The sequence below is a fragment of the Suncus etruscus genome, chromosome 10, assembly GCF_024139225.1.
Source record: "Suncus etruscus isolate mSunEtr1 chromosome 10, mSunEtr1.pri.cur, whole genome shotgun sequence".
NCBI lineage: Eukaryota > Metazoa > Chordata > Mammalia > Eulipotyphla > Soricidae > Suncus > Suncus etruscus.
Window position 1 is genome coordinate 112,085,913 of NC_064857.1, and position 26,309 is coordinate 112,112,221.

Genomic DNA, 26,309 nt, shown 5'->3' on the forward strand with positions numbered 1-26,309 from the left:
CCAGGAAGCGGTGACGTGCGGCGCTGCTGAGTGGCTGCGGGCCCCGGGGGTCGCCGCCACCAGCACGTTAAGGCGCGGGGCCGCCTTCGCCCGGCCCAGAGTCCCCGCGCTGCGCCCAGCGCGCCACGACCGCCCCGTCGCCTCCCAGCAGCGGGTCCCGTCCGGAGAGGGGCCTCTGGGCGCCCCTCCTCGCATGCCCAGCTCGGGTGCCCGGTCGCGCGCCCAGCGGCCCCGGGGGTGCCCGGCCGCTTCTCACTCGCGGCCAGGGGCGCTGACATCGCCGAGCCCGGTTTTGCTCCCCGAACTCCGAGCTCGAGTCTGGCTGCGTCCCCGCGCCGGGAAGCGGGCCGGCCCGCTCGGCGCCCGCGGAGACTATGGACTTCACGTCGTCGCCCAAACCCCAGCTGTCCTCTCGGGCCAACGCCTTCTCCATCGCCTCGCTGATCGCCAGCGGCGGCTCCAAGGACAAGGAGGCGGCCGAGAGCACCATCAAACCCCTGGGTAAGTCGGGTCCGACCCCACCCCTGCGTGCTTGGAGAGCCGCGAGCCCTCGCCCTCGCCCTCGCCCTCATCCTCACCCGGAGCTGGAGGCGGAGGCGGCCAGAGTCCTGCGGACCCGGCTCCGGGGAGGGGAGGCGAGGTGCTCTCCTTTTCGACCCAGGGATCCCACTCTCCCTTTCCTCCCCACTTTCCCAGCCTGGCATCTCGGCTCTTTCTTCCTCTCCCGACCGCTGCGTGTGCGCGCTGGTGCGCGTGTTGAGCTGAAAATATCCGGACAGGGAGGGACAAGTTGCTGCACGGCCCTGGGTACGAATTGCAGGGTCTGTCGGCCTTGGAAACCAAGCGACTTCGCAGCAAACGGGCTTTGCTTTTCTAAGGAGTAAACCCCGAGTCTGCTTTTTTTGAGACTGGGTGGTACAAATCATAGGTTCTCTTCGTCGAATTCGCTTCTCTTCCCAGAAGCACTGGTCGGAGCAACCAGGCGACGTTTTATAGCTGCCATCGGGCTCAGCGGAGGTTGGCAAAAACATTGACCAGTCACGTTCCCAAATTCCTCAACTTTTAGCTATACTGTTTATGTAACGACCTTTTCCATTTATAGAAGACGCCACAGGAGGAGTGAGGGGAGAACAGAGATTATGGTGGTTGTAGCCCTAGTGCGTTGTGTGGGAAAGAAAGACTGTGCCTGTCTGAAAGTTCCCTCCCAAGAAATGTTCTTAGCAACAGCTCTTGGTACCTGGAGAACATTTATCGAATGTCTTATCATCTGGTTCCCCTAAGAACAGCGAAGATGTCCAATTTTGTTCTGATCTTCTCCATTTTTTCCCTTCTCCTCTTTCGAACTTCTCTCTCACATGGGAAAAGGAACTGGAATGACTGGGGAAGAGTTGGTAAATCTGGGCCCGGGCGTTCAGAGGAGAGGAGTGAATGAAAATTGTTCCAGTCCCTAGGAACCTGGCATCAGGATATTCAGATATCTAGGAAACAGTACTGTGAAAAACCTTTCCAAGGTTTTTACTCTCTTTCCCCTGGTTTTTGTCCTTCCACCTAAATAGAAACTATCCATGAAGCAGAACCTCCCATCATCACACTCTGACACTTGTCTAGTTATCACACTATGACCAGCCCTCCCAATTCTGTATCAACTCCGCTGTCTCTGGTAAGGACAGGAAAAAGGTTAAAATTCTTGTTGGGAATACTACCGCCAGATGAGTCATTTCAGTGCCTCTTCCGTTTTTTTGGAGAAGCTGTTGCCCAGTAAATTCCAGGTAAAATGGCCAATAGCTCACACCTACAAGAGGGATGCATAGTCTGAAAAGAGCTTTGTGCTGTGCCTTTGGAAATGGACTTGGGGAGAAGTGGAAGGTGTCAGGTGGCCAGAGCACAAGGAGCTGGCAATATGAGGGCTCTGGCAACGGAAGTATGAAAGTTCTGTAAGGAGATTGGGAAAATTGGAAAACAGCAGAGAGGTCTAAAGCAACAAAGTGTTTCCTGTTACCCGATTAAATGCTTTATAAATTGATTTTATACTGACATGGAGAGCTGAAGCATTTTTTAAACAATTTGTTTTTTAAAAAACTTTCACTGATATATTGGAGAATTGTGTTGTAGCATTTGTAAATCATTTTCTTCCACTTTTACTTCCCAAACTCGAAGTACTATTTCAACCAAGTCTTAAGATATCTGCCCTTTTCTGTTGTCAGAAAATAAGAAAATTTCAGAGACCACTTATTAATTCCTTTAAAAGGCACAATGTAAATAAATTCCTAAAATTACTAGTAGAAAATAAAATTGTGTCTGGTATGGTTCTTTTTCTTTGAATTTGAGTATGTAAATATAGGATCATTTGTGGGTTTGTTTTTTTTTTTTTCATCTAAAACATTTGTATAGTGACTTTTGTTAGGCAAGAAAAGGTAAAGTTTTCAATTTCCAGATTATCTGCCTCTATGAGGGAAAATACAAAGTGAAACATTTTATATGACATAAGAACTAAATGTATGCCTCTTACATCACAGAACTATGTGCATACATTTAGACCTTGTTTTGATCCCTCCAGGCCACTTAGAATGGAGTTGTTTGGAGATCAGCTTCACATTGCAGATTCAAGTGGTTTCTTTTTTAAGGGATGCAAGATAATGGGGACAATTACAGAAGTCCCCCTGTATTCCATCAAAGTGACTGCTGTAGTCCAGACTCTTATCAGCGGTGGAGAATGTGTGCATAGCCTGGTGCTGGGGGCAAAGCCTTTGTGTAACTTCAGTATTCCATTAGACTAAATTCTGCCTGTTTTCCTGAATTCTGCTGTTTTTTTTTTTTTACTCAATTCTCAGACCTCTTTGAGGTAGAGGGAAAATCCTGTACATTGCTTCCTCATGCAGTTGTTTCAAGCCTATTGGGTGGGTGGGTGGAGGCATTCTTAGCCCCATCGCCTTAACGGGCAACACTACAGAACAATTCCTAGGATTTTAGGCTTGGAGGAACCCAGTAAAAAAAATATCCTAAAGGAACTATTTATAGTTCAAGAGTCAGGGAGCCAAACAAAGAAGTGAAGTGACTCCCATGATTATTGTTAATTTGGGAGCCTTCACCCCCACTCCAGTCCCATGTCTCCCAATTACAAAGTTTCCAGAAGGGAAGGGGAAGTTCCTCTCAAAGTGTGGAGGTACAGGTCCCTGAGTCCCTGGCAATTGTCTTGCTTTGTTGTCAGAAAGGCAGGATTAGATCCTACAGACTACAGAGTTTAGAACTTGATTGACAGCAAAAAGGAACGTTTTTTGTCTTTCTTCAGAATTCAGAATCTCTATTGTTCCTAGTAATTCCCATGCATGTTCTTTTTTAGAGGAGTAGTAGAGGTTCTGGGAAAAATTTAGTTCAGCTGGGTAGGATGCTCCGGGATATCCAATCCAGGATTGCAGAAGAATGGCTTTCTACCTGGGGTTTCTGAATCTAATTTCTCAGAATCTTTTCCATTCTGCATGCACCATTCCCTCCCATGTCTTCCTTGTCATTCTTTCCTTTTTTTTTTTTTTATTTGTCTGCAGAACAATTTGTTGAAAAGTCCTCCTGTGCCCAGCCTCTTGGGGAACTGACCAGCCTGGACGCCCATGGGGAGTTTGGCAGTGGTGGCAGCAGCTCCCCCTCTTCTGCTCTCTGCACGGAGCCGCTAATCCCGACGACCCCCATCATCCCCAGTGAGGAAATGGCCAAAATCTCCTGCAGCCTGGAGACCAAGGAGCTCTGGGACAAATTTCACGAACTAGGCACAGAGATGATCATCACGAAGTCCGGCAGGTAGGGCCTTGGGTGGGTAGGGAATCTGGGAAGGAGAGGGAACCTCAATGCCACTAAGGGGCTGGGGGCGGGAAGTCGGAGAGGGAGGGGCTTTCAGAGAGGACACATCTTCCTTCCTCAGAAGCTTCCCTTCCAGGATGTCTTTTGGGATGCTCTGCTGACAACCAGGAGTTGGCTTTTGCCAGTCTGGTCATGGGGTGCCCCTTACTTCCTTGAAGATAAGTAGAGGGAATGTAGACTTCAGCTCTCTGCTGCCTGACAGGATTTATGGGGGCTCTGGAGGGTTACAGAGCAGTCATCTAAAGGTGTGGAGAGTAGGATGGACTACTCTATAAATGGGTGGCTTCTCTTTTATTGATTTCAGTTTGCAAAGTCTCTAGCTCCCATTAAAATCAAATTAATAAGTTAATAGCCCGCAGGTGGCAAAAAGGAATTTGAAAAGAAGTCTCCCAGCGGGACAGAAACTCTTGCATGGAAGGCCTCTTGCACAGACAGGCAGGGGTCCACAGAAAGCATGGGAGTTTGCAAGTGGGAGGTTCTGGTGTACTGGGGGCAGGTTGTTGGCAAGTCTGTCCTGTCCAACTCCAACAGGGCTCTAGGAATCCCACTTGGGGTCTCAAGAAACTCAGCTCCCCTCCTTCCTTCTCCTTCCCACTCAACTTGGGTCTGAGAACGTCAAGTGTTTCATTAGTAAAAAGTGTAGGACTCCTTGTCATCATCAGAGAGCTTCTTTCTAATATAATTTAAAAAATTCATGTAGATATAAAAATTTGTGTGAAAGTGACATCTAAAAATGCTCCAGCTCTGAGAGCAAGTCCGGCTCCCCCTCTGCCTCTTGGTGGCCTTGTGGCTTTACTTAGAGTCACAGCTGTGTGGACTGAATGAACAGCGTGGGACCCAATCCTGTCCAATAATGGGTCCCAAGGCCCTGAGAGCCCAGCAGATTGTCTTTGTCTTCCTTTGCCAGGAGGATGTTTCCCACCATCCGGGTGTCGTTTTCGGGCGTGGATCCTGAGGCCAAGTATATAGTGTTGATGGACATCGTGCCTGTGGACAACAAAAGGTACCGCTACGCCTACCACCGCTCTTCCTGGCTGGTGGCCGGCAAAGCGGACCCTCCGCTTCCAGCCAGGTTCGTGCCTGTAGATTCCCCACCTCTTATCCCCACTGAGACCCCCCAGACTGTCTCTGGTGCTGGTGTTTGTGTTTTAAGCAGTCTGTTTTTCAAGCAGTGTGCTGTCAGGAGAACAGTCTAAGCCCAGATACTCAGGACTGACTATACACAGTATAAGCTAATCTGGAGAAAGGTAGAGTTTATGCATTATCTTTGGTTTTATCTTTCATTGTGATTTATTTTAAGTGTTCCTAAATTTTTTCCTTGAATGTCTGTTAGCAGTCTAATCTATTTTATATTATAGTAGCTGTTATTTCTATGTGGCTCTTTAATGCCAGATGGGTTAGACTAAATCAAGGAATTGCTTTAAATTTCTTTCCAAGGAATATATTTTAGTAAAGTAGTTGCTTAGTAAAAATCTACTAATAATGTGGTCATACCTGTACATGATGATATTATGTGGGTAGAAGGTACTAGTTTTAAACAGTGAAGGGGCTTGGAGATTTTAAGAAAAAGACCATTTGCCCCCTCCATAAGTTAAATAAGTGATAGGATTTATTATCAGTTTGATATTATTTTATGAAACATCTCAATGACTTATTTTATGTTCACTTGAGTGAATTTTTGTACTGTTTAATGCTGGTAATATTTTTTCCTTTGATAAAATCACAAACCCTGATTTTGATGTTGCACTCTGATTTGATGTCGTGATTTTGATGAACATTCATGTACATATATGAATTGTAAAAGCTGAAGTTGCTGGAATGTATCTGTATACTTGAATACAATACATCCTCACTGATTTTACAATTAGGATTTAAAACAAAGCCTGAATGCTTTTAAGTTGCTTTAAGACTAATTTTTGTAACTAATTGAAAATTCATACTGAAGGTAGGATTTATTTAAATATACAGATTTAGGAATTTTGAAGTCCAGGCTAAGTCTAAGTGTCCAGTTTGGAAGTTAAGTGGAAGCACAAACTCAGCACAGTCTACATACGTGTCAGTTAGAATATTAACCTTATTCTGTATTCTTATTCTTAGTAACTGCACCAGGGAATAGATTAAAATAGTGGTGTCAGTCATTTTCATCCTGGTAATGAAAATCGGACAGTATATCTTCCCGAGGAGTAGATACATCAGTATATTAAATAAGTCAGGACTAAGAAACTTTTGAAAACTTGTTAGTTATTTTAAAATGTGGGTAAAGGCTTACCATTTTACAATTGATATTAAAAAAGCATAGACTTTATGCTGTCTCTCTGTTATTTAGTATTAGTCCATTTATTTTTACTTTCCAGTTCCTTTTTAGATTTTTCAGAAGCATTTTAATTTTGAGAACACTACAAAGGGAGAGAAGCATTTAACATATTTTGCTGGGAACACTTCAGTAGTGCTCAGGGCTCACTCCTCACACTCTTTATTCAGGAATTACTCTTGATAGGGCTTGGTGGATCATAGAGGATATGGGGATCAAACCAAAGTTGGCAATATGCACAGCAAGTACCCTAGCAGCCATACTATCTCTCCAGTCTCCAACTTTTAACAAATGATTAAAAATAAGATTTTTTTTTGTGTGTGGTTTTTGGGTCCCACCCGGCAGTGCTCAGGGGTTATTCCTGGCTCCAGGCTCAGCAATTGCTCCTGGCAGGCATGGGGGACCATATGGGACGCCGGGATTCAAACCGATGACCTCCTGCATGAAAGGCAAACATCTTACCTCCATGCTATCTCTCCGGCCCCAAATAAAAATAAGTTTTAATTGACTTATCATGAGTTATAATCATGAAGTTGTTCATGATTACATTTTAGTCAGACAGTTTTCAACACCATCCCTTCACTAGTGCATGGGGAAAACCTCCACAAATTTTCCCAATTTCCCTCTCTTCCCTTTGCAGTACATTTTAACAGATCAAATTTTTTTACATAAATAAACCATTTTATAAGCAAATATATATATATTTAAAAGTCCTCTAAAAAGTTACTGACTTATTTAAGCACACATATTCTTCCTATCTGGAGGTATTGGGAATGGTGTAGGGCTTTGAAAATATGACATGCCTTGTTTATGTTACTGATCTGTTCTGGTTGGAGAAGGAAAGCATGACCAATGTACTATCTTAACTGAAGTCTGTTTAAGTTATTGCTGGAATTTTAAGTCCCAAGGGACGTCAGAAAAGCAGCTCTTCCTGAATACTTTATGATATGTACTACTTCTAAATTTTTTGATATTAGATAAACATAGTGCATCATAAGATAGAAGTATGATTGATTGATCATTTAAGACACTACTTATTCCTATTAGCATTAGATGAAATAATTTGCTACATTTTCCAGTTGTGAAAGGGAAGGCTTTGGAGGATAATCCTCTTTGTAATAGCAGTGGAATTTCCTCATGGATTTAGGTCTTTGAAGCGTTTTTATTTCTGTCTGAAGTTTATCAGTCAGTCATTCCTAATCAGAAGAAGTAAGCTCACAGACAATATCATTTGATCATAGTAATGGGCAAGATATTTTCACGTTAAGTTTTCATAAAGGACTTTTCCTTTTCTTTAAAGTAATTCATATTACATATAATGTGACTATACATGATGTATTAATAATTAAAAAGAGAACATTTTGTTGCTTTTAGAATTTTAGCAAAGTTTTCCACCCCTTTTCGGGGGCTAGGCAGTAGATGGTATGATGGGTATCACCATGTCCCTATAAAGTGATACATTGGAGGGATAGTTCTGAAATGTTGTGTACTTCAAGAATATTTTAATTGGAAAGGAAGTTTTGAACATTCCATAATAAAACCAAACAAACAGGCAAACAAACATCTAAAGCCTCTAAAGTTTTTCTCTAGTTTTAGTACTAATATTTATCCTGCAGACTTTATTGTGCTTTACTTCTGGCGTACTTGGTAAGTTTCAGCATGTGCCCATGATTTTTGTTTAGTCCTCTGTGTGACAAATGAGAATAGACTTCTGTTTTTTGTTTGTTTGTTTGTTTTGTTTTGTTTCTGCTACACCTAGAAGTACAAAGGGCTTATTCCAGACTCTGCATTTAGAGATTACTACTGTAGGGCTCAGGGAACCATATGGGATGCCAGAGATTGAACTCAAGTTAGCCACGTGCAAGGCAAACACCCTACCTAATGACTGCACAGTCACTTTGGCCCCAAAATTTCTTGCTTGTTTGTTTCTTTGGTTTTTGAGTTACATCAGACTTTGTTCGAGGCTTACTCCTGGGTCACAGGGGCTGGAGTGATTGTGCAGTGGGTAGGGCATTTGCCTTGCCTGCAGCCAACCCAGGTTCAGTTTCTAGCATCCCACATGGCCCCCCAAGCCTGCCAGGAGTTATTCCTAAACACTGAACCTGGGTAACCTGAGCACACCAGGTGTGGTCCCAACCAAAGAAAAAAACAACAAAAGAATTCAAAAAAGAAAATCAATAAGGGTTCACTCCTGATGGATCTCTGGGAACCTTTTGGAACTGAACACTTGCTAAGAAAACTTGTTATATGCAAGAAAGGACCTTACATGCCATAATATCTCTCTGGCCCCTTAGACTTCCTATTCTTATCTGAGTACTGCAAGGAAAGGTTTTGTGATATTGTTTTCCTTTGCATTTGTCCCCCCAAAAATATTTTTCTTTAGTTATAAGGAGCTTGAACAAACCTTAGATGGAAATGGCCTATTGCATAGAGAAAAAGAATTGTTCTTTCAAGCTTTGCCTTCCCCATCATTACTTCTCTGATATCCCCCAACTTTGTAAATGCTTCAGTTGAGTGGATGCTAGAATTATGATTTACAAAGAGTTGTACTAAATATGATCATAGAACAAATGGACTGTTTATCAATAAATAGTAAACATGTAGTGTATTTACTATTAGTAGCTTATACTATTAGTAACTATTAATAGTAATGGTAATGATGATTAGTATTACTATTAGTAACTAGTATTACTATTAGTAACCAGTATTTTGTAGTTTGGTTATTTACAGTGGTACACAATAAATAATTTGAAGCCAAGCTCACTTTATTCATTCAGTGAGTGCTTAGATTTTGTGAAAGTTGTAGTAAGAAGGTAGGTAATCTGGAAGGAGCAGCAAACTTTATCTGTAGACTACTGAAGGTTTCCTTGGTCACATAAAATCATTCACTCTTGGAAGGGACCACTATGACAATGAAGTTGGAAGTAACTGCTGAAAGGAGATAAAGTGATATGCATGAATATGCATGAAGCCCCTTTAGTAAAAATATTGAAACCACAATATCTAAAACAAAAAAGAAAGGAACAGAGAGAGAAGAAATTATCTGTCCTAGAGGTGGACAGGGAGAAGGGTGGGAGATAAATTGGGAACATCGGTGGGGGGGAAATGTGCACTGGTGAAGGGTGTGGAACATTGTGTAACTGAAACTCAATCATGAACAACTCTGTAACTGAATAAAAACCCAACTGTATTTTGGACAACCTTGTAACCAAGGTGTTTAAATAAAGATATAATTATTTTCTCTCATGTATTATTAAAGAACAAATTGTGAGCTGATTGACCCTTAGCAGAGTTCTAAAATTGTTTTGTTGTTGTTGTTGTTGTTGTTGTTTTTGGTTTTTGGGTCACACCTGGCTGCACTCAGGGGTTACTTCTGGCTTTATGCTCAGAAATTACTCCTGGCAGGCTCATATGGAATGCCGGGATTTGAACCACCGTCCTTCTGCATGCAAGGCAAACACCTCACCTCCATGCTATCTCTCTGGCCCCGCAGATTTCTAAAACCTTTTCTTTTAAAAAAATGTTGTCATTGCATTTTAGCAACGTTTCTTCTAGATAAAATCAGTATAGTTTAGATTTTTAAAAAGTACAGTATTTTTATACATGACAAAATCAGATTAGCAATTAACTACATAAGTGGAAGAAAAATCACTTTACAAATTTTTGGTTTAGTAGATACTATTAAGTTCTTTGATACCTTTAGTTCACTGACACACAAAGAAACAGTTGTTTTAGAGTTATTTTGGTCTTGCTATGTAATTAAATTTGAGATATATCAGGGCAAATACAATTCAGCACTTACAGGAGGTTTTGTGTGTCTTTAGAGTCAGAATATCCAATTCATAAAGAACAGATTTTATAATGTCGCAATGAATTTCTCTCATAATTTTCTTAGGCTTTATGTGCATCCTGATTCTCCTTTCACTGGCGAGCAGCTCCTCAAACAAATGGTGTCCTTTGAAAAGGTGAAACTCACTAACAATGAATTGGATCAACATGGACATGTAAGTCTGGCATCTCAGAATATAACAGTTTCCTGGGATGGATAGAGAATCATGAAGTATTTCTTCTCACCCTCAGTCTCTGAGTCATTCCATGAGATTATTTATATATCCTTTAGAAGACCTTAACTGTGTGGTCAAAGAGGTCACTTTACAGGGTATTTTGTGCCACTTCTATGTAGGAAGGACAGAGCTCTGGCATCATGGTTTTTCTGAGATTTGTGCAAATGTTTTACCAGCTAAGCAAAAGGAATGCGCATTTTGGGGGTTACTGCAGCCAACTTGGAATAAACATTTACTTGCTGTGAGTAAACTCTCAGATAACAGAGTGGTAAAGGAGTAGAACCTCATCTCTGTTCCAGAAAACATTTCCATGTAAGATGCCATATAGTACAAGAGGGGTTTATGTTTGAGGAACACTTCCCCCCACCCCAGATATTAGGAGCCACAACTTATGATGCTAAGGGTATCAGAGATAGACTCAGGGCCTTCCTTCCATATGTTTTTCTGAAGTTTTAGAAAGTGTTATTTTCTCACTACAGGTCCTTCTTTATTTTTTTTAAATCTTAAGAATGCTAAAATGCAAGGGAATCTTGACAGTAAGAAACAAGTAACTTAATTGTGTCAAAAACATGAGTTTAAAATGTAGAAAAAAAAAACAGAAATTAGAATTCTGAGTTAACATTAGTTAAATCAGTCAGCTAGCTTTGATCCAAGCCTTTACAAATTTGATCACATTTCTTTGTAAGGCAACTATTTGTTCATTAATAATGTGCTTAAGTAAAAATTTACAGACATTTTTAGTTTCAATGCTAAAAAATACATCAGAAAATTAATTACTTTTTATCAAAAGAATATTGTTTCTGTTTTTCTACTGTTGCCCAAAGCATATCAGCATTTTTATAGTTGTTCTGTGATTTAGATATTTTAATAACTAGGTGGTCTCTTGGACCCTTAAATAAGGTTGATGCTACTTTAAAGTTTTAGCTTTTATTAGGTTTTAGCAGCTTAGTTTTAAAACTTTTCTCAATAAAGGTGGTTAGATTTTATCATCCACGATGGAGCCGAGAGTTTCCAGACCTAAGAGAGAGTAAAAGAACATGTACAGAGACTGTAGTTATTCCCATGACAGTATACTTCAAGGGCAGAGAAACCCTGCATCTCTTAGCCAAGGAAATTTCCTTTCTTTTATTTAATTTTTTTATTTTATTTTGTTTTTATTACTATTACTATTTTGTTTTGGTTTTTGGGTCACACCTGGCAGCGCTCAGGGGTTATTTCTGGCTTTACACTCAGAAATCGCTCCTAGCAGGCTCGGGGAACCATATGGGATGCCAGGATTTGAACCACAGTCATTCTGCATGCAAGGCAAATGCCTTACCTCCATGCTATCTCTCCAGCCCCAGGAATTCCCTTTCTAATCTCCCCAATATTTACTGTGCCAATGCAAGAAAAAAGAAAAAAAAGAGAAGCACAAATTAATTTTTTTTGTTTTGTTATTGTTGTTTGTTGTTTTTTTCCCCGTGGTTTTGTGTGTGTGTGTGTGTGTGTGTGTGTGTGTGTGTGTGTGTGTGTGTGTGTGCTTTGTTTTGTTTTTATTTCAGGACCGTGGTTATTGTGTGGTTGTTATCTTTATTTCTGTGGTGCTTTTCCAGTTTTTTGTTTGATTTTTTAAAAATATGTTTTAGTATTGTTGTTATGTTTTTCTTCCTTTTTCCCTTTCTTCTCTTAAATTGATATTTATAGCCTCTAGAAGAACTCCTCTCATTTTTTGCTTGTTTGATTTTTGCCCCATTTTACTTTATTTTCCTTTTCTTTTCTTCAAACAGAATCACATACATTGAACTATCTTGTTCCGCCTCACAAATTGAGGGAGAAATAATGGAGGGTACCAAGACCAAACATTCATATGAACTTTAAAAATAAATAAATAAATGATCAGACATAAACACCAAATCCAAAGTCAATGACAACAGAATCGATACTCAATCTACAACATGCTAGATACAGAGGGGACCACTTTGTTAGCAGCCCGGGGCGTAAAGAAGGGGGATATGGGATGCATGCTGAGAATAGGGATGGAGGGAGGACAACATTGGTGGTGGAAATGCCTCTGATTCAATGTCGCTATGTACCTAAAAATTTACTGTTAAAGATTTGTAATCCACTTTGGTCAAAATAAAAATTAAAAAAAAAAAAGAAAGGCGATTATATGTTAATACTAAATTAGTAAGTTGTATACATGATCTCAAAATATTGGATTGACTTGAGAACTAAATAAATTACTTCCAGTATTAGCTGCTGCCTATTTGCTTAGAGAAACCTACTATTTATCATGAGCAAACTAGAGTGACTGTGTGAACTCATGACTCCTGCTAACAATGTGGAAATGTTGGAAATAAGAGTAGAGCTTTCTGTTCTTTTTTGTGTTAAAAAAATAGTTGACATTTATTTTTAAGATTTGTTGGCATAAGTTTCCTTTTATTTTTCCTTTTTGCTTCAACTGAAAAAATTTTATGCAGGTTGAAGTTTATGAAGTATCTGACATTTTCTGTAAGCCTTTCTTAATGTCATAATTTATTAAAATTTCCTGGGCTTCATTGATATCTGTCTTTACAGGGAAATTTTTTTTTATAGTTTTGATATTTTCTTTATGTGAGTAGACTGAACTGAATTTTTGGGCATCTGTTTTTTATACAATTTTGTCAACATTAAACTTGGACAAATTATCCATGTTATATTATGGTCATTTGTTATAACTCATTGTAAACAGAAAATATTTTCAACTGAAAACTGGAGACTTAAATGTTGTGTCATTTAGCTAGGTGTTTTGAATCAATTCTGAAGAACGCCTCCCTCTAATAATTGCATTTTTAAATTTGTAACTGGAATTTTTCTTATTTCTAGAATTCATCTCCTTGTTGGGATGAATGGAGTCCACATTTCTATTAGTACTTGTCCCCCGGAGGTCTTGATAGAGAGTCGTGTACCCTTGGGTCTTACATCCAGACTGGGGATAAATATATCTGAACCTATTCCCAAAAGAAATTGATATGGCATGGTAGAAATGGGAGGGAAAAAACTTACGTAAATCTTCAGGCTATGTGTGTGTGCGTGCACAAGCATGCGTGCATGTGATTTGAAAATTATTTTTATTTTCTCAGAATATAAAATGAGGTTTTTCACTCTCTGAAGCAATCTTCATGTACGCTCTTGAACAAGCTCTCTCCCTTCACATTTCTCTAAGTAAATTTCTTTAAATTTTTAACTCTTTAAAATAGTATATATAATATTTAGGTTTATTCTTTGATGCTCAGGGGTTATTCCTGGCTATGTGCTCAGAAATCACTCCTGGCTTGGGAGACCATATGGGAAGCTGGGGGATCAAACCGCGGTCAGTCCTAGGTTAGCACGTGCAAGGCAAACGCCCTGCCACTTGTGCCACTGCTCCAACCTCTCTTATTAGTATATCTTAATAATATTTCCTAGTAGTAGATAGGTACTCATTTTGAGTTTTTCTGATTTTATACTTTTAGTAATTTTTGGAATAAAGGAATTAAACATGGCAATAGCTCTTAAAAACTTACTTGAATTTATTTGAAAGGTATCATTTCTTTCTTTAATATTTAGGTTTCAAATCATAAAAAGATTCTCCCCAATTTTGTAATTTTATTTTGGGGCCAGGCCCCAAAGATTTAGTGTTTGAGCAGCAGTTAATGCTCTGTGATTTTAACTATCTTACATCTCCACACAGTGATATTAGATTCTGTATCACTCAGTAGTCCTGCTGTGATTGTATTAAACTCTGACAAAGTCAGATCAGCAGAACACTCCTTGAATTTGGATTAGTTCAGATAATAACCCCTGCCTCTTTCTCTACAGGGACAGGCTTCCTTTCAGTGTGAGCCAGGACAGACAGAGATTTGGAAGATTTAGGGCCACTGTATGTGGTACAGAAAGGAAGATGTGGAAAATCCTTTACCATATTTTCTGCTCTATAAGATTCACCTGACCATAAGATGCACACAGTTTTTAGATGCTCTCTTCCCCTGCACTCAGGCTTCAGCGCCCTTTGAGGGAGGCGAGGAGTGCATCTTATGGTATAAAAAAATATGGTATATCTGAAAGTGAATTTCTTTCAGATTTCATAATGGCATATTTTAATTTTTACATTTTACTTTACATATTTTTACTTTGTTTAAAAGAAGCATGAGCAATGTCTTAGTAACTGGTGTGTGATTTCTGAATATGGGCAGTTTATATTAGCTAAAGAATGGAAGATAGCCATCACTCATTAGACATGTTCTTTTTATACCTGGGATTAATAATCAGTGAAGCTTTCAGGTCAGGAATAAGAATATTTTTTACTTACAAAAAACTCCCTACATGTTATTTAGTTTTCAAAGATTATATCCTCTAGTCTTCCCCACAACCTTGGTAGGTTGACATTGTGGAAACTCAAGGAAATTATTGTTGGGGCAGTGAAATCCCTTAAAGTAGTAGAATCAGTATTGTAACCAGGGCTATTATTGCAGTCTTATGTCTTTTTTTTCCCCACACACTTCATATGGCTTCCCAGAATAAAGCTATTTTTCTTTAGAGAATTTAGATATACATCCTTGAGTCTATCAAGACTAGTTAACAAAAGAAAAAGTTATAAATACTTAATTTAAAAAATACATAAATAAATAAGTAAAGAAGCTTGGTGGCTAAACACTGTGTGATTGAACTGAATTGCTTACTGACCAGAAGGTTTGTCCAGAGTGGTTCTTCATAGCGAAGTAAATGTCAAATAAGCAATGCTTGCATAAATCAACTTAGCTGTCATATGATGACCCCACCCCCTTATTTTAGAAAGGACATTCATAGAAGACAACATTATTTGCCATTGTGTTTGTAAATGTAATTTACATTTACAATATAATAGTAAATAATAAAGTGTAATTCACAGGAATGATTTTTTAGTTTGGGAAATAATTTGTCTTATAAGAGAAACGAACATTCCTGTTCTTAGAACTGAATACCTGTTGAAGAAGTAGTATAGGAGTTAAAACTCTTGCTTTGCATGCTGCCTTTCTGGAGTTCAATTTCTGGCACCCCTGATGGTTCCTTGGGCACTGCTAAGAATGATTCCTAGCATGCATCCAGAAATAAGCCCCAAGCACTGCTAACTATGGCCTGTCCCTTCCAAAAAAAAATCAAAGCTAAATTACAAGTTGTAGGTTGCATAGCCCTTTCTTTGCCTCATTGACACTTTACCTAATTAGCAGGGCAGTATTTAAAATTCGGCCCTTTCTTTGTCTAGATAATTTTGAACTCTATGCATAAGTACCAGCCTCGAGTACACATCATTAAGAAGAAAGACCATACAGCCTCCTTGCTCAATCTGAAGTCTGAAGAGTTCAGAACATTCATCTTCCCAGAAACAGTCTTTACAGCAGTGACTGCCTACCAGAATCAGCTGGTGAGTATGCTGATGTCCGAGGCTCCTTTTGTCAAGTTCTTACTTAGGCATTGTGAATCATAATAAGAGAGTTTTACACATACATGTCACAGCCACCACCAATGTCAGCATACCTCCACCAGTCTCAAGGTCCCCTTCCCAGCCACTTCACCCTCTGGGCAGACTTTTTTCTGTAGGCCTTTTAATTTTCTGGCCAAGAAGAAGATTTCAGGGACTTTCATGTATTCCTAGCAGGAAGTCTAACCCAGTACTCAAATGGAGATTCCACTCAACTACCTCTTAGGAGCTCTGTGACCTAGAGATGATTCTAGAGCATCGTTTCTACTGCAAGGAGGCACACTGTGGGAAGCTCCTCTTTGAGTACCTTTTTCTGAAAACGACCTTTTTTATTCTCCTGATAGAGACTTACAGTGAATGTACATATACACTCTTTGCTTCAGAAAATTTAGGAGCTCATTTTGAAGTTACATTATCATATATATAGATATCTATATCTATATGTATGTATATATATCTATATGTATACATATAGATATATATATATATTCCAGCTCAAATCTATAGTAAGAATTCTAGAAGTGATTTTTAAATGCCTCTTCAGATTATAAGTTGTGGTGTCTGGTATGTAATTAGTATCAGAATATTTTATTTGTAATATTGAGTTAGATATTGTCTTTCTTATATACCATATTTATATTTTACAAATCTCTTCCTAAGGTTTTGTCCAACTCATTAAATACTAATCTAAGTCCTGCTATCAAATAAGTCCTTGTTGATTTCCTTCTTTGAATGTCTGCAGAACTTGTAGTAACAGTAAGCAGCACTGACCAATAGTTAATGTAGGAAGATGGTGGCTGTAATGACTAGAAAGGACCAAAAATAGGATCCTTCTGCTGGACTTGATTGAAGATCATGTGTTAATTCTTTTACAATCTAACTGTGCACCTTTACTAGACTTTCATGTCCTGTTTTTATGTTGTCATTTGATGTCCTGCAGTAGTCAATGCTTTAGCTTTCAGTTTATCTCGATGATGTATTATTTAGATCTGAGTGACTGTTCTGTTCGGGTGCTGCATCTGAGATGCAGAATCTACCGGAAGAGCTAGATCTTGGCATGGAAACATGAGTAGTAGACATCACAAGGGAATGGGAACCCAGAGAAGGGAATGTAAGCAGGCAGTGCAGTGCATATTCGTGAAAGGCACAAGTTCCTGCCTTGTCCATGTGACTGTGCAGATTTCACATATCCATCCTGGGGCCTGTTTTCCTTATCTGTAAGCTAGGGCTCAGCAGAGTACAGAGCCTTGCCAGAGACTGCTGTAAGGGTCCAATGAGAATCTGTGTATAAATGTGCGTTGGAGACTCCCAGCTCTCTAAGAAAGACCCGAGGTTACTCTCCAACCAACCCTGTAATGTACAGAGAGGTTTTGTCATCATTTCTTTTTATAAATTCTAAGTGGTGTGATTTTTACTGCAATCAAAAAGGTTGTCTTGTAATTTAACTTAAAGTAAAATAGATATTCTAACTTTTGAAGTTTCTCCAAGCTAATTCAAGAGTGGAAACATACAGAGATTTTCTTTTTCTTTTTTTCTTTTTGGTTTTTGGGCCACACTCAGTGACACTCAGTGGTTACTCCTGGCTATGCACTCAGAAATCGCTCCCAGCTTGGGGGACCATATGGGACACCAAGGGATCAAACCTCGATCTGTCCTAGGTTGGCTGCATGCAAGGTAAATGCTCTACTGCTGAGCCACCATTCTGGCCCCATGCAGAGATTTTCAAAACTAAAAACCTAGGTAGGGAAAGGCCTTGAAAGAAGAGGAATTCTCTTTCTCTGAGAATCTGGAACAGCAACACCAATAATTACTTACTTATGATTACAAGTAATACAAATATTAGGTCCAGAAAAGATTCCTAAAACATTCCTGAGGATTTGTACTAAGTGAATTTATAGTTTTATACTATGAAATATTATTTTATACTAATATAACCTCTTCATGGTTCAGAATGAAATAAAACATTGTGTAGAAACAGCACTGCTTTAATCAGGTCTTTGTGAAAGAGAACCAAGGTAAATTAGCTCTATATGAAAATAACAGAACAAAATTAAATGTTGTTCTAACATAGTAAATTTTGCTGAATAGCTTTTTTAAAAATTCTAAATAGGAAATGACAGCTCTTTTCTAACATAGAAAACTGGAATAAGTTCTTATGTATATAAAAGTAATTGACAGTTTGGAAGTTTACTATGTGCAAGGCCTGCTTTGAAGTACATTATCTTATTTAACTCTCATGGTACTGAGATAGTAAGAGCATTTCTATAGCATATGTCACAATAGAAGACTTTGAGGCACAGTCCAATAATCCATCCAAAATGCCCTTATTCCCATCCCAGATTTAACCCCAGGTGATTTGAGGTTAAGAGATCTTCTTAAACTTGGTATCCCTAAAAAAGCAAAGCTTTTATTTCCTCTCAGCTTTTGATCCTTAGGTAATCTTGAGACAGACTTTTTAGAAGGAGTCAAGTCTTTATGGTCATCTTTGTCTTTTGAAGGAATCCTGGCTGATTCTTTGTTCTGTGTAATGTGCACTGTCTATACAATGAGCAGTGAGCAGCCATCTTAAACTGCTGGTCAGATGGACTAGTGAGGAGAATGGTAGTTCATAAAAGCTACAGACCTGAATGGCATCATTTCACTTAATGATTTATTTCCCATGCAACTTTTTATTTAGAGAAATCCAAAACTTAGAGGGCTGGAGAGATAGCACACCAGTAGGGCATTTGCCTTGCACACGCCCCACACAGGACCTACTGAGGTTTGATTCCTGGCATCCCAGATGGTCCCCTATCTAACCTGTCAGGAGTGATTTCTGAGTGCAGAGTCAGGAGTAACCCCTGATCATCACTGGGTGTGACCCAAAAACAACAACAAAAAAAAAGAGAAAAGAAAAGAACAATCCAAAGCTTAAACACACTAGTGAACGAATCCATGAAGAAAGATGATTTAAGTAATATTTTGTTATATTTTTTTCACTTCGCCCCCAGTTTCTGTTTGTACATATGCCCTTCTCTGAATTATTTGAAATTAAGTTGTATTCATCATGATATTTTATTGATAAATACTTGTGCAAGTATAAAAAGACAGTGATATGTTTGTAGTCTATCACAGGTAGGAAAAATGTTTACAATCTTTCCTTATTTGCAAATTTAGTTTATTTTAAAATTTCCAGTATGGACCATCAAATATCTTTTATAACCTTTTCCACTCAGAACTAGATCAATTAAAGTTCATGGTTTGTATTTATTACTTTTAATATATTTAAAAATACCTTCATTGAGAAGGGATTTAAATGGTCACATTTAAACTTTAGAAAGAATTCTTTTTTTTTTTTTTTTGGTCCATGCCCGGCGGTACTCAGGGGTTACTCCTGGCTGTCTGCTCAGAAATAGCTCCTGGCAGGCACGGGGGACCATATGGGACACCGGGATTCGAACCAACCACCTTTGGTCCTGGATCGGCTGCTTGCAAGGCAAACGCCGCTGTGCTATCTCTCCGGGCCCTAGAAAGAATTCTTATTTTATATCTATTAAGACCCAAATCCAAGTATCGAATCAAATTTGTGAAAAAATTCTTCATTGGTTTATGGCTAGCAATATTATTTAGGCATAATAAATAGGACTTTTTTTTGCTATTTCTTTCTCTGGTGTTTGCATTTCTTCGTATTATTAGATAAAAGCTAAATACATTACACTTTCAGCAAACTATTTGTAACTTAAGACTTAAAGGTCATACGTTGCTTTGCAACAAGCAGACCATTGCTGTGGAATTGAAGTGAAGGTCTGATTTCATTTTTAAATGCCTTCAGACAGATTTTTCTCTGATAATTTGAGAAATGGTTTCTGAGAACCAAGTCTGCTGTGTTAGGGAACCCCCGCTGGATTCAGTCTGATGATACCAAATGGAATAATAACCACTATTCTAGATTCTAGTGTTAAAAATTTCCCCTCCAGTTATATATGCATTTATTTTCAGATAAAGGATATGTTTAAAACTGAAGTTTTTGGTTAAGAAACACATTGTTATATATATATTTTGGCCACACCCGGTGACGCTCAGGGGTTATTCTTGGCTATGTGCTCAGAAGACCATATGGGACGCGGGTGGGGGGGGGGTCAAACTGCCATGGTCCATCCTAGGCTAGTGTTTGCAAGGCAGATGCTTTACATCTAGCACCACAGCTCCAGCCCCATATCGTTATATATTATTAAGATGATACATCAAAGACAATTTGAATTTGGCTTGAACTGGTTTGAATTATGGGAAAGACTTCAGCTTTGAACTGGTTGGTTATTCACAAGTATTCAAATATACTCAAATTTCAGGTTTTTTTAAGCATTTACAAGCAAGTACTTCTGTCCTTGTAAATGTTTTCCCATCTCAAAGTGAGAAACACAGTTGCCTTTAAATATTATTTTTGAATTTATAGAAACTATATTTGTGGCTTTACATGGTTCCTCTACATATTATATTTGGTGATTTACTAATTTTGGATCTTCCTTCCTTCCTTTCTTTCTTTTTTATTTTAGTGGAGCAAGTAGTTTTAATTGAAACTTATTTAGAAAAATGTGAGGGAGAGGGAGAAGTGCATATCAAGAGAGAACAGAGTGGATATGACCAAACTCAGAAATTCAGAGAAGCAACTAAGAGCAAGCCTATTCTTGGATCTTTAAGTAGCATCTTTTAACAGGTGATACTGTTCAGCAGTATTGCAAGTTTGCATTAGTTCTCTGTCAGGGAAAATGAAGGATGTCCAAGGGGAATTCTGATCCTTCAGATCCTTTAGATCCTTCAGTTCTCAGTGTGATACATTTACAGTTATCTCAAATTTTATAAAAGGATATGGAATTTTATTCAGAATGAACTCTTTTCTAGAAAACTAATGTTTTTATTTAAATATCTATGGATAAAACAAAATGCCTGACATTTAAAATGACATAAAACTCCAAACATGTTCATTTTTGCTATCATTTTCTTGAAATCAGTAAACAAAATAAAATGTTGTATAAGCTCAAGGAGAGTTTTGCATAGGCAATAATATATGAAAGAACAATGAGGTCCTAGTTCTAATTGCTTGTTCTTGAAGTTCAAGTTCAACAAACATTCCTGAGGCCATTTTGATAATAGCCCATGAGGTTTAGGATCTGTGATATCACAGTGCTCAGGATATCAAGCAATAAAAAAGCTAATCTAAGGCATAATCAAGTGAGTTAGGTGCTTATCGTGCACCAGATACCAGCCAATGGGTTCAGCACCCATAATGCCCACAAGCGCATCGGGAGTGAGCCCTGAGTAGTCTCGAAGTGAGTCCTCAACACTGAGACATAACCCCAACACAAACAAAAAATATATAACACTACCCCATAGACCTTGTGCTTTTGAGCAGTAGTCCATAAAACCTGTTCAAAATGTATCAATCCTAGGTAATTTTAGTGATAGAACATCCTTTTAGCATTTTTCTTTTCTCAAAAGAATTATTTCCCGTGAGTAGGGTATCCATTATATGTTATTATGCTCTTATTGTGTGTGTGTGTGTGTGTGTGTGTGTGTGTGTGTGTGTGTGTGTGTGTGTGTGTGTGTAGTAGTAGTAGTAGTAGTAGTAGTAGTAGTAGTAGTAGTAGTAGTAGTTTCTGATCCTAATGAAGTAGTGCCAAGAAGCTATTCTGGTTCTATGTTCGGGGGTCACACTCCTGGAGTTGGTAAGGGTACGTATGTGGTTTGCACCAGGGGGTTGAACTGGAATTGGCAGCATAGTACCTTAACCCCTGTGTTCTCTCTGGCTCAGTAAGATTTGCTTAAATTTTTGATGGCCACACTTAGAAACAACTACAATGGGTTGCTTAACTATTTCTTGGTAATAACTTAAAAATAACAATACCTATTAAAAATCAAGCTTTTTCTGTAGTTTATTTCCTTCCTAGTTTACTATTTTCCACAAAAATGAAAAGAAAATTAGCAATTTGGGGTTTTCTTTTGGAGAGTGACACTAAGTGATGACTTGACTCTGGCCTCACGGATCTCTCTTGGATGGCTTAGGAGACTTTATGGGGTGCAAGCGATCAAACCAGGTTAGATGCATATAAGGCAAACACCCTACCTATTAACTATCTGTCTTTTTGTTTGTCCTGTGTTTTTTTTTTGTTTGTTTGTTTTTGTTTTTTTTGGGCCACACCCGGCGGTGCTCAGGGGTTCCTCCTGGCTGTCTGCTCAGAAATAGCTCCTGGCAGGCACGGGGGACCATATGGGACACCGGGATTCGAACCAACCACCTTTGGTCCTGGATCGGCTGCTTGCAAGGCAAACGCCGCTGTGCTATCTCTCCGGGCCCGATTTTTTTTTTACCGTTGATATTAATGGACCAAAACAAGCATTTCTGAGGCACTGTCAGTAAGACTTGATTTTCATATAATTGAGTTCTCGAAATAATCCAAAATGAAAGAATTACTAAAGGTGGACTAGTTTGACTCTAAGTTAGATGGAAAGGGGGATTAGAGGCAAATGTGTATTCTGAAAGCTTTCTGTCAGGCATTTCAATATAGTATTAAATAGGACATTATTGGCCATTTTCTCTTTTTCTCCTTAATGGTGTACATATATGCACTATAATTAACAAATGAACTAGCCAAATCAGCATGAGATAACATTATGCTTCTGTCCCTAATTATCTGCTAGTACGAACATTCTAAATAGCAGATCTATGAAGTAGTTTACTCCTTTCAATTAGCCTGCCCTTTCTCTGCTCACTTGGTCCATATTGTTCTTTTTTTTTTTTTCTTTCGGTTTTTGGGCCACACTCAGCAGCACTCAGAGTTACACCTGGCTTTGTGCTCAGAAGTCTCTCCTGGCAGGGTCAGGGGACCATATGGGATGTCAAGGATCAAACCTGGGTAGGTCCCAGATCAGCCATATGTAAGGCAAATGCCCTACTACACTGTGCTGTCTCCCTGGTCTCGCATATTGTTTATGCAAGAACATCTTCCTTCTTTTCTCTCACTTCCAGCCAGTGCTTTCCACCATCCTATTCACAAGTCCTCCATTTCCCTCATGCCTTCTGCCCCTACCATGAGCATCCAGCCCTGTTCTCTCTTTCCTTGTTAGCAGTGTCATTAGCACTTTCAACATTTCTCAGGTGCTGAGAAATTTTAGTTATTCTTGACATGGGAAATGAACAAACTATTTTCAATTTTTCTTCTTTGATGCCGAATGATTTTGTGCTATTACCTATGTCTTTCCTTTCCAGATCACCAAGCTGAAAATAGATAGCAACCCTTTTGCCAAAGGATTTCGGGACTCTTCCAGGCTCACTGATATTGAGAGGTAATGAGAGATTTCTGTTTACTTCTGTGCCCAGATAAGATAAAGTAGAAAGCAAGTTTGTAAAAATGCTTTCCTTTTTGATGGGAGTGGGGGAGACTCGAACACACCAGTGGTGATCAGAGTTTTTTCTTGGCTCTGTACTCAGGGGTCTTTCCTGGAGGACTCAGAGGGACCATTTAAAGTGCCAGCGATCGAACTTGTGCTGGCTGTATCCTAGGCAAGCCCTCAACCCACTGTACTATCAGTTGGGCCCAATAATGCTTTCCTTTTGATGCCAAAGAATCAGAGTTTTAGTATATACATTCTCTGATTCTTGCCCTTCCCTTCTTCTTGTGATATGCAAGCTTTGGCAGCTGCTGAAGCTGGATCTGTTCTGTGTGTAGTTTCTTTGGTTATGACATTTATTCAACTGTGAAAAATTGGACTGTATTGTTATCAAAACACGGTGCTCTAGATGATGTTAGGCTTCATATGCTGATTGACAATCTGTAAAGAACTGAAAACATGGTAGCTCTGGGTTTCTGAAATGTATATTTTTGCCAACTCAAAGTGTACAAGGGCAATTTGGGATTTTGAATGAACCTAGGAGTAGGTTAATTCAACACACATAATTTCACCTTTAGTGTGGTATGCTTATATTTAATTGAAGAGACATCATGTCTTAGAAACTTGAGGAAACTTGCTCTTCTCTTATATTTCCATATTTTTGTGATTTCCCAATGAACTGCTCTATGTTTCTGCTACACTCTTTGTTACCCACCCAATGATCAAATTTCCTGACAGTAACACATCTCCCCAACCTGTCCTGGCAAGATAAAGTAATGAATAATAACATTTTAGTTATTATTATTGTTATTCATAACAATGTGAATGAATGAGGGAAGTAGAAAGCCTGTCTAGAGTACAGGCAGGGGTGGGGTGGAGAGGAGGAATATTTGGGACATTGGTGATGAAAATGTTGCACTGGTGAAGGGGGGGTGTTCTTTTTTTTTTTTTTTTTTTTTTTTTTTTGGTTTTTGGGTCACACCTGGCGGTGCTCAGGGGTTACTCCTGGCTGTCTGCTCAGAAATAGCTCCTGGCAGGCACGGGGGGACCATATGGGACACCGGGATTCGAACCAACCACCTTTGGTCCTGGATCGGCTGCTCACAAGGCAAATGCCACTGTGCTATCTCTCCGGGCCCAGGGGTGGGGGTGTTCTTTACATGACTGAAACCCAACCACAATCATGCTTGTAATCAGGGTGTTTAAATAAAAATATTAATTAAAAAATAATAACATTTTTTAGCAACATTGGTCTAATTTTCTCCAAGCCTTTCCAAATTTTACAGAATCTAGGTGGGATGTAGTTTTGAACTGGGGAGCAGAGAGTAGGAGGCTCAAAGGGAGGCACAGAAGCCAATAAATGTGGCAGAGTTTGGGCAAGAACAAGGGGGTTTTGATCTAAAAAAAAATTAGTGAGAAGGCATTATTTTAAGTGGTTAGGATATTGAGATTGGAGGGGAAGCTTGAGCTTGTTTGAAAATCCACTGCAGCATGCAGAGACAATGGGAGAGAAAACGCTTTCATTGAGTGAGACACAATGAGGGAAGAAGGATGTGGTAGCAGCAATATGCTTAACAAGTAAGGCCTTTTTTTCATGGACTGATTTCCACTTGGCCATGACTCTATCTGTCTCCTTTTTCTGAGATCCTCAGGCACTGATTCAGACTAGGTTTCTCTGGTTATACGATAAAAATAAAGACCTTTATTCAGTTGTGGTAGGTTGTTGTCGAGCAGTCAATAATTGTCTGTTAAGGGATAAACAGGCTCCTTTGAAAGCATATGCATGACTTAAAATCCCAGCTCGCACCATTGCTGGCTCAGTCACCCCAGAAAAGTCATCTACCTCTGAATTTATATCTTCCTCTAAGAAATGGAGAGAATAAACTAGCTCCTTTCAGAGCTCAAGTAGGAGAGTCAAGAAAGAAGACATTTCTGAAAGCACTTTCTAAATAGAACTTTAAGTCAAACAGGAAGTTTATTTTCATATGCTTAGAATGGACTTGCAAGTACTGTGTACAAACATGCTTTTTACAAAACACCTAGTTTTAATAAACTAAGCCTAGAGTAAATAGTCCCTTTGTTGTACATGACAGGTGAGTTTCCAGACTGAGTGCCCTTTAGCATGACAGATTGGATAATGCCAGCGAGGCTCATTTTCCACTGATTGAATAAGACTTGGGTGGGGGAAGCACTCACATGTCCATGAAACTAAGGAGCTTTCAATAGTCTGAAGGCCAAGAGAGCATCTGATGTGACTAGCTGAAAGTTTGCAAGATGACCTAAGTAGTGTGAAATTGGCCAAGGCTTTGGATTTCATTTCCAGGTATTTAAGTCTGAATTTTTCCTAAACAGCCTTTGGGGATGGGACAAATCAGATCAATTGATCTTTAGAGACCTAAAGAAATTAAATTAGTCTGGAGTCAGTTACTGCACCAAACCATCTAGTAATCAAATTGCTCCTTATAACTGATTGAAAACAGCCCTATCTGTAACAATATATGGAGCTTTTCTTTATAAGAGATCTGAGAGGAAAACACATCTTTTTATGACATGATGACAGAAATTGCACTTTTCCAACCTAATTGAATATGATGTTATAAATATGTGACCTTAATGATTTCAAGTTTCCTGTTCCAGATTTACAACTACTGAACAGGATATCCAAACAAAAATGCTGTTAAGATCGGATATGCTTGCCTTATACTTCTAAATTCATAGCATTATTCCTTCTACTGTTGCATAAATGTTTGGGAAACTCTAAAAGGTTTTCTTGCTTTAATTTCACTAGGTTCCATCGAATGTTTGCACTTGAATGTTTCATATTTCATGCATAGCCTTTCTCTGCATAGTCACTTTTTAGTTTGCTAAAGCAAAACTCTCATTACCAAAAGTAGAAAGTATTTTATTAGATATTTTGCAAATATACCTACAGGAGATGGCTATCATCAAGCCAACAGTTCTATAGAATTCTTAATGTAATCAGATTTATAGTTATTAATTTAGGGGGAGAACTTTCATTCCATGTGCGTCCAGGCTCACAGTCTGTCATTGCAGAATCAGTCTTTCCGCTGGCATTTTCTTTTGTGGGAGAGAAAAGAAACATTTTTTTACAATAAGCAAATGCATTATGAGAAATATTTATGAGAAATTATGAGAAATTAAAAGAAATGAGTTTGTTTCCATAAATTTTAAGGTTTTTATTTTATAAAGTGTCTTATACTTGTGATAAAAAAGTTCCCATGACCTAAAAAATAATTTT

The 26,309-nt window shown here is 38.9% G+C and overlaps 1 protein-coding gene across 1 annotated transcript in view; it reads left to right on the plus strand.

The window, feature by feature from the left end:
* Window positions 1-374: 374 nt before the first annotated feature.
* The window catches only part of TBX20 (T-box transcription factor 20), a 63,653-nt gene continuing 37,718 nt past the window's right edge, over window positions 375-26,309 (plus strand). The window contains exons 1-6 of the mRNA XM_049782171.1: window positions 375-501; window positions 3,543-3,792; window positions 4,760-4,924; window positions 10,059-10,167; window positions 15,470-15,628; window positions 22,929-23,005. Of these exons, the coding sequence (XP_049638128.1) occupies window positions 375-501; window positions 3,543-3,792; window positions 4,760-4,924; window positions 10,059-10,167; window positions 15,470-15,628; window positions 22,929-23,005 (887 nt within the window). The remainder of the gene's footprint in view (window positions 502-3,542; window positions 3,793-4,759; window positions 4,925-10,058; window positions 10,168-15,469; window positions 15,629-22,928; window positions 23,006-26,309) is intronic.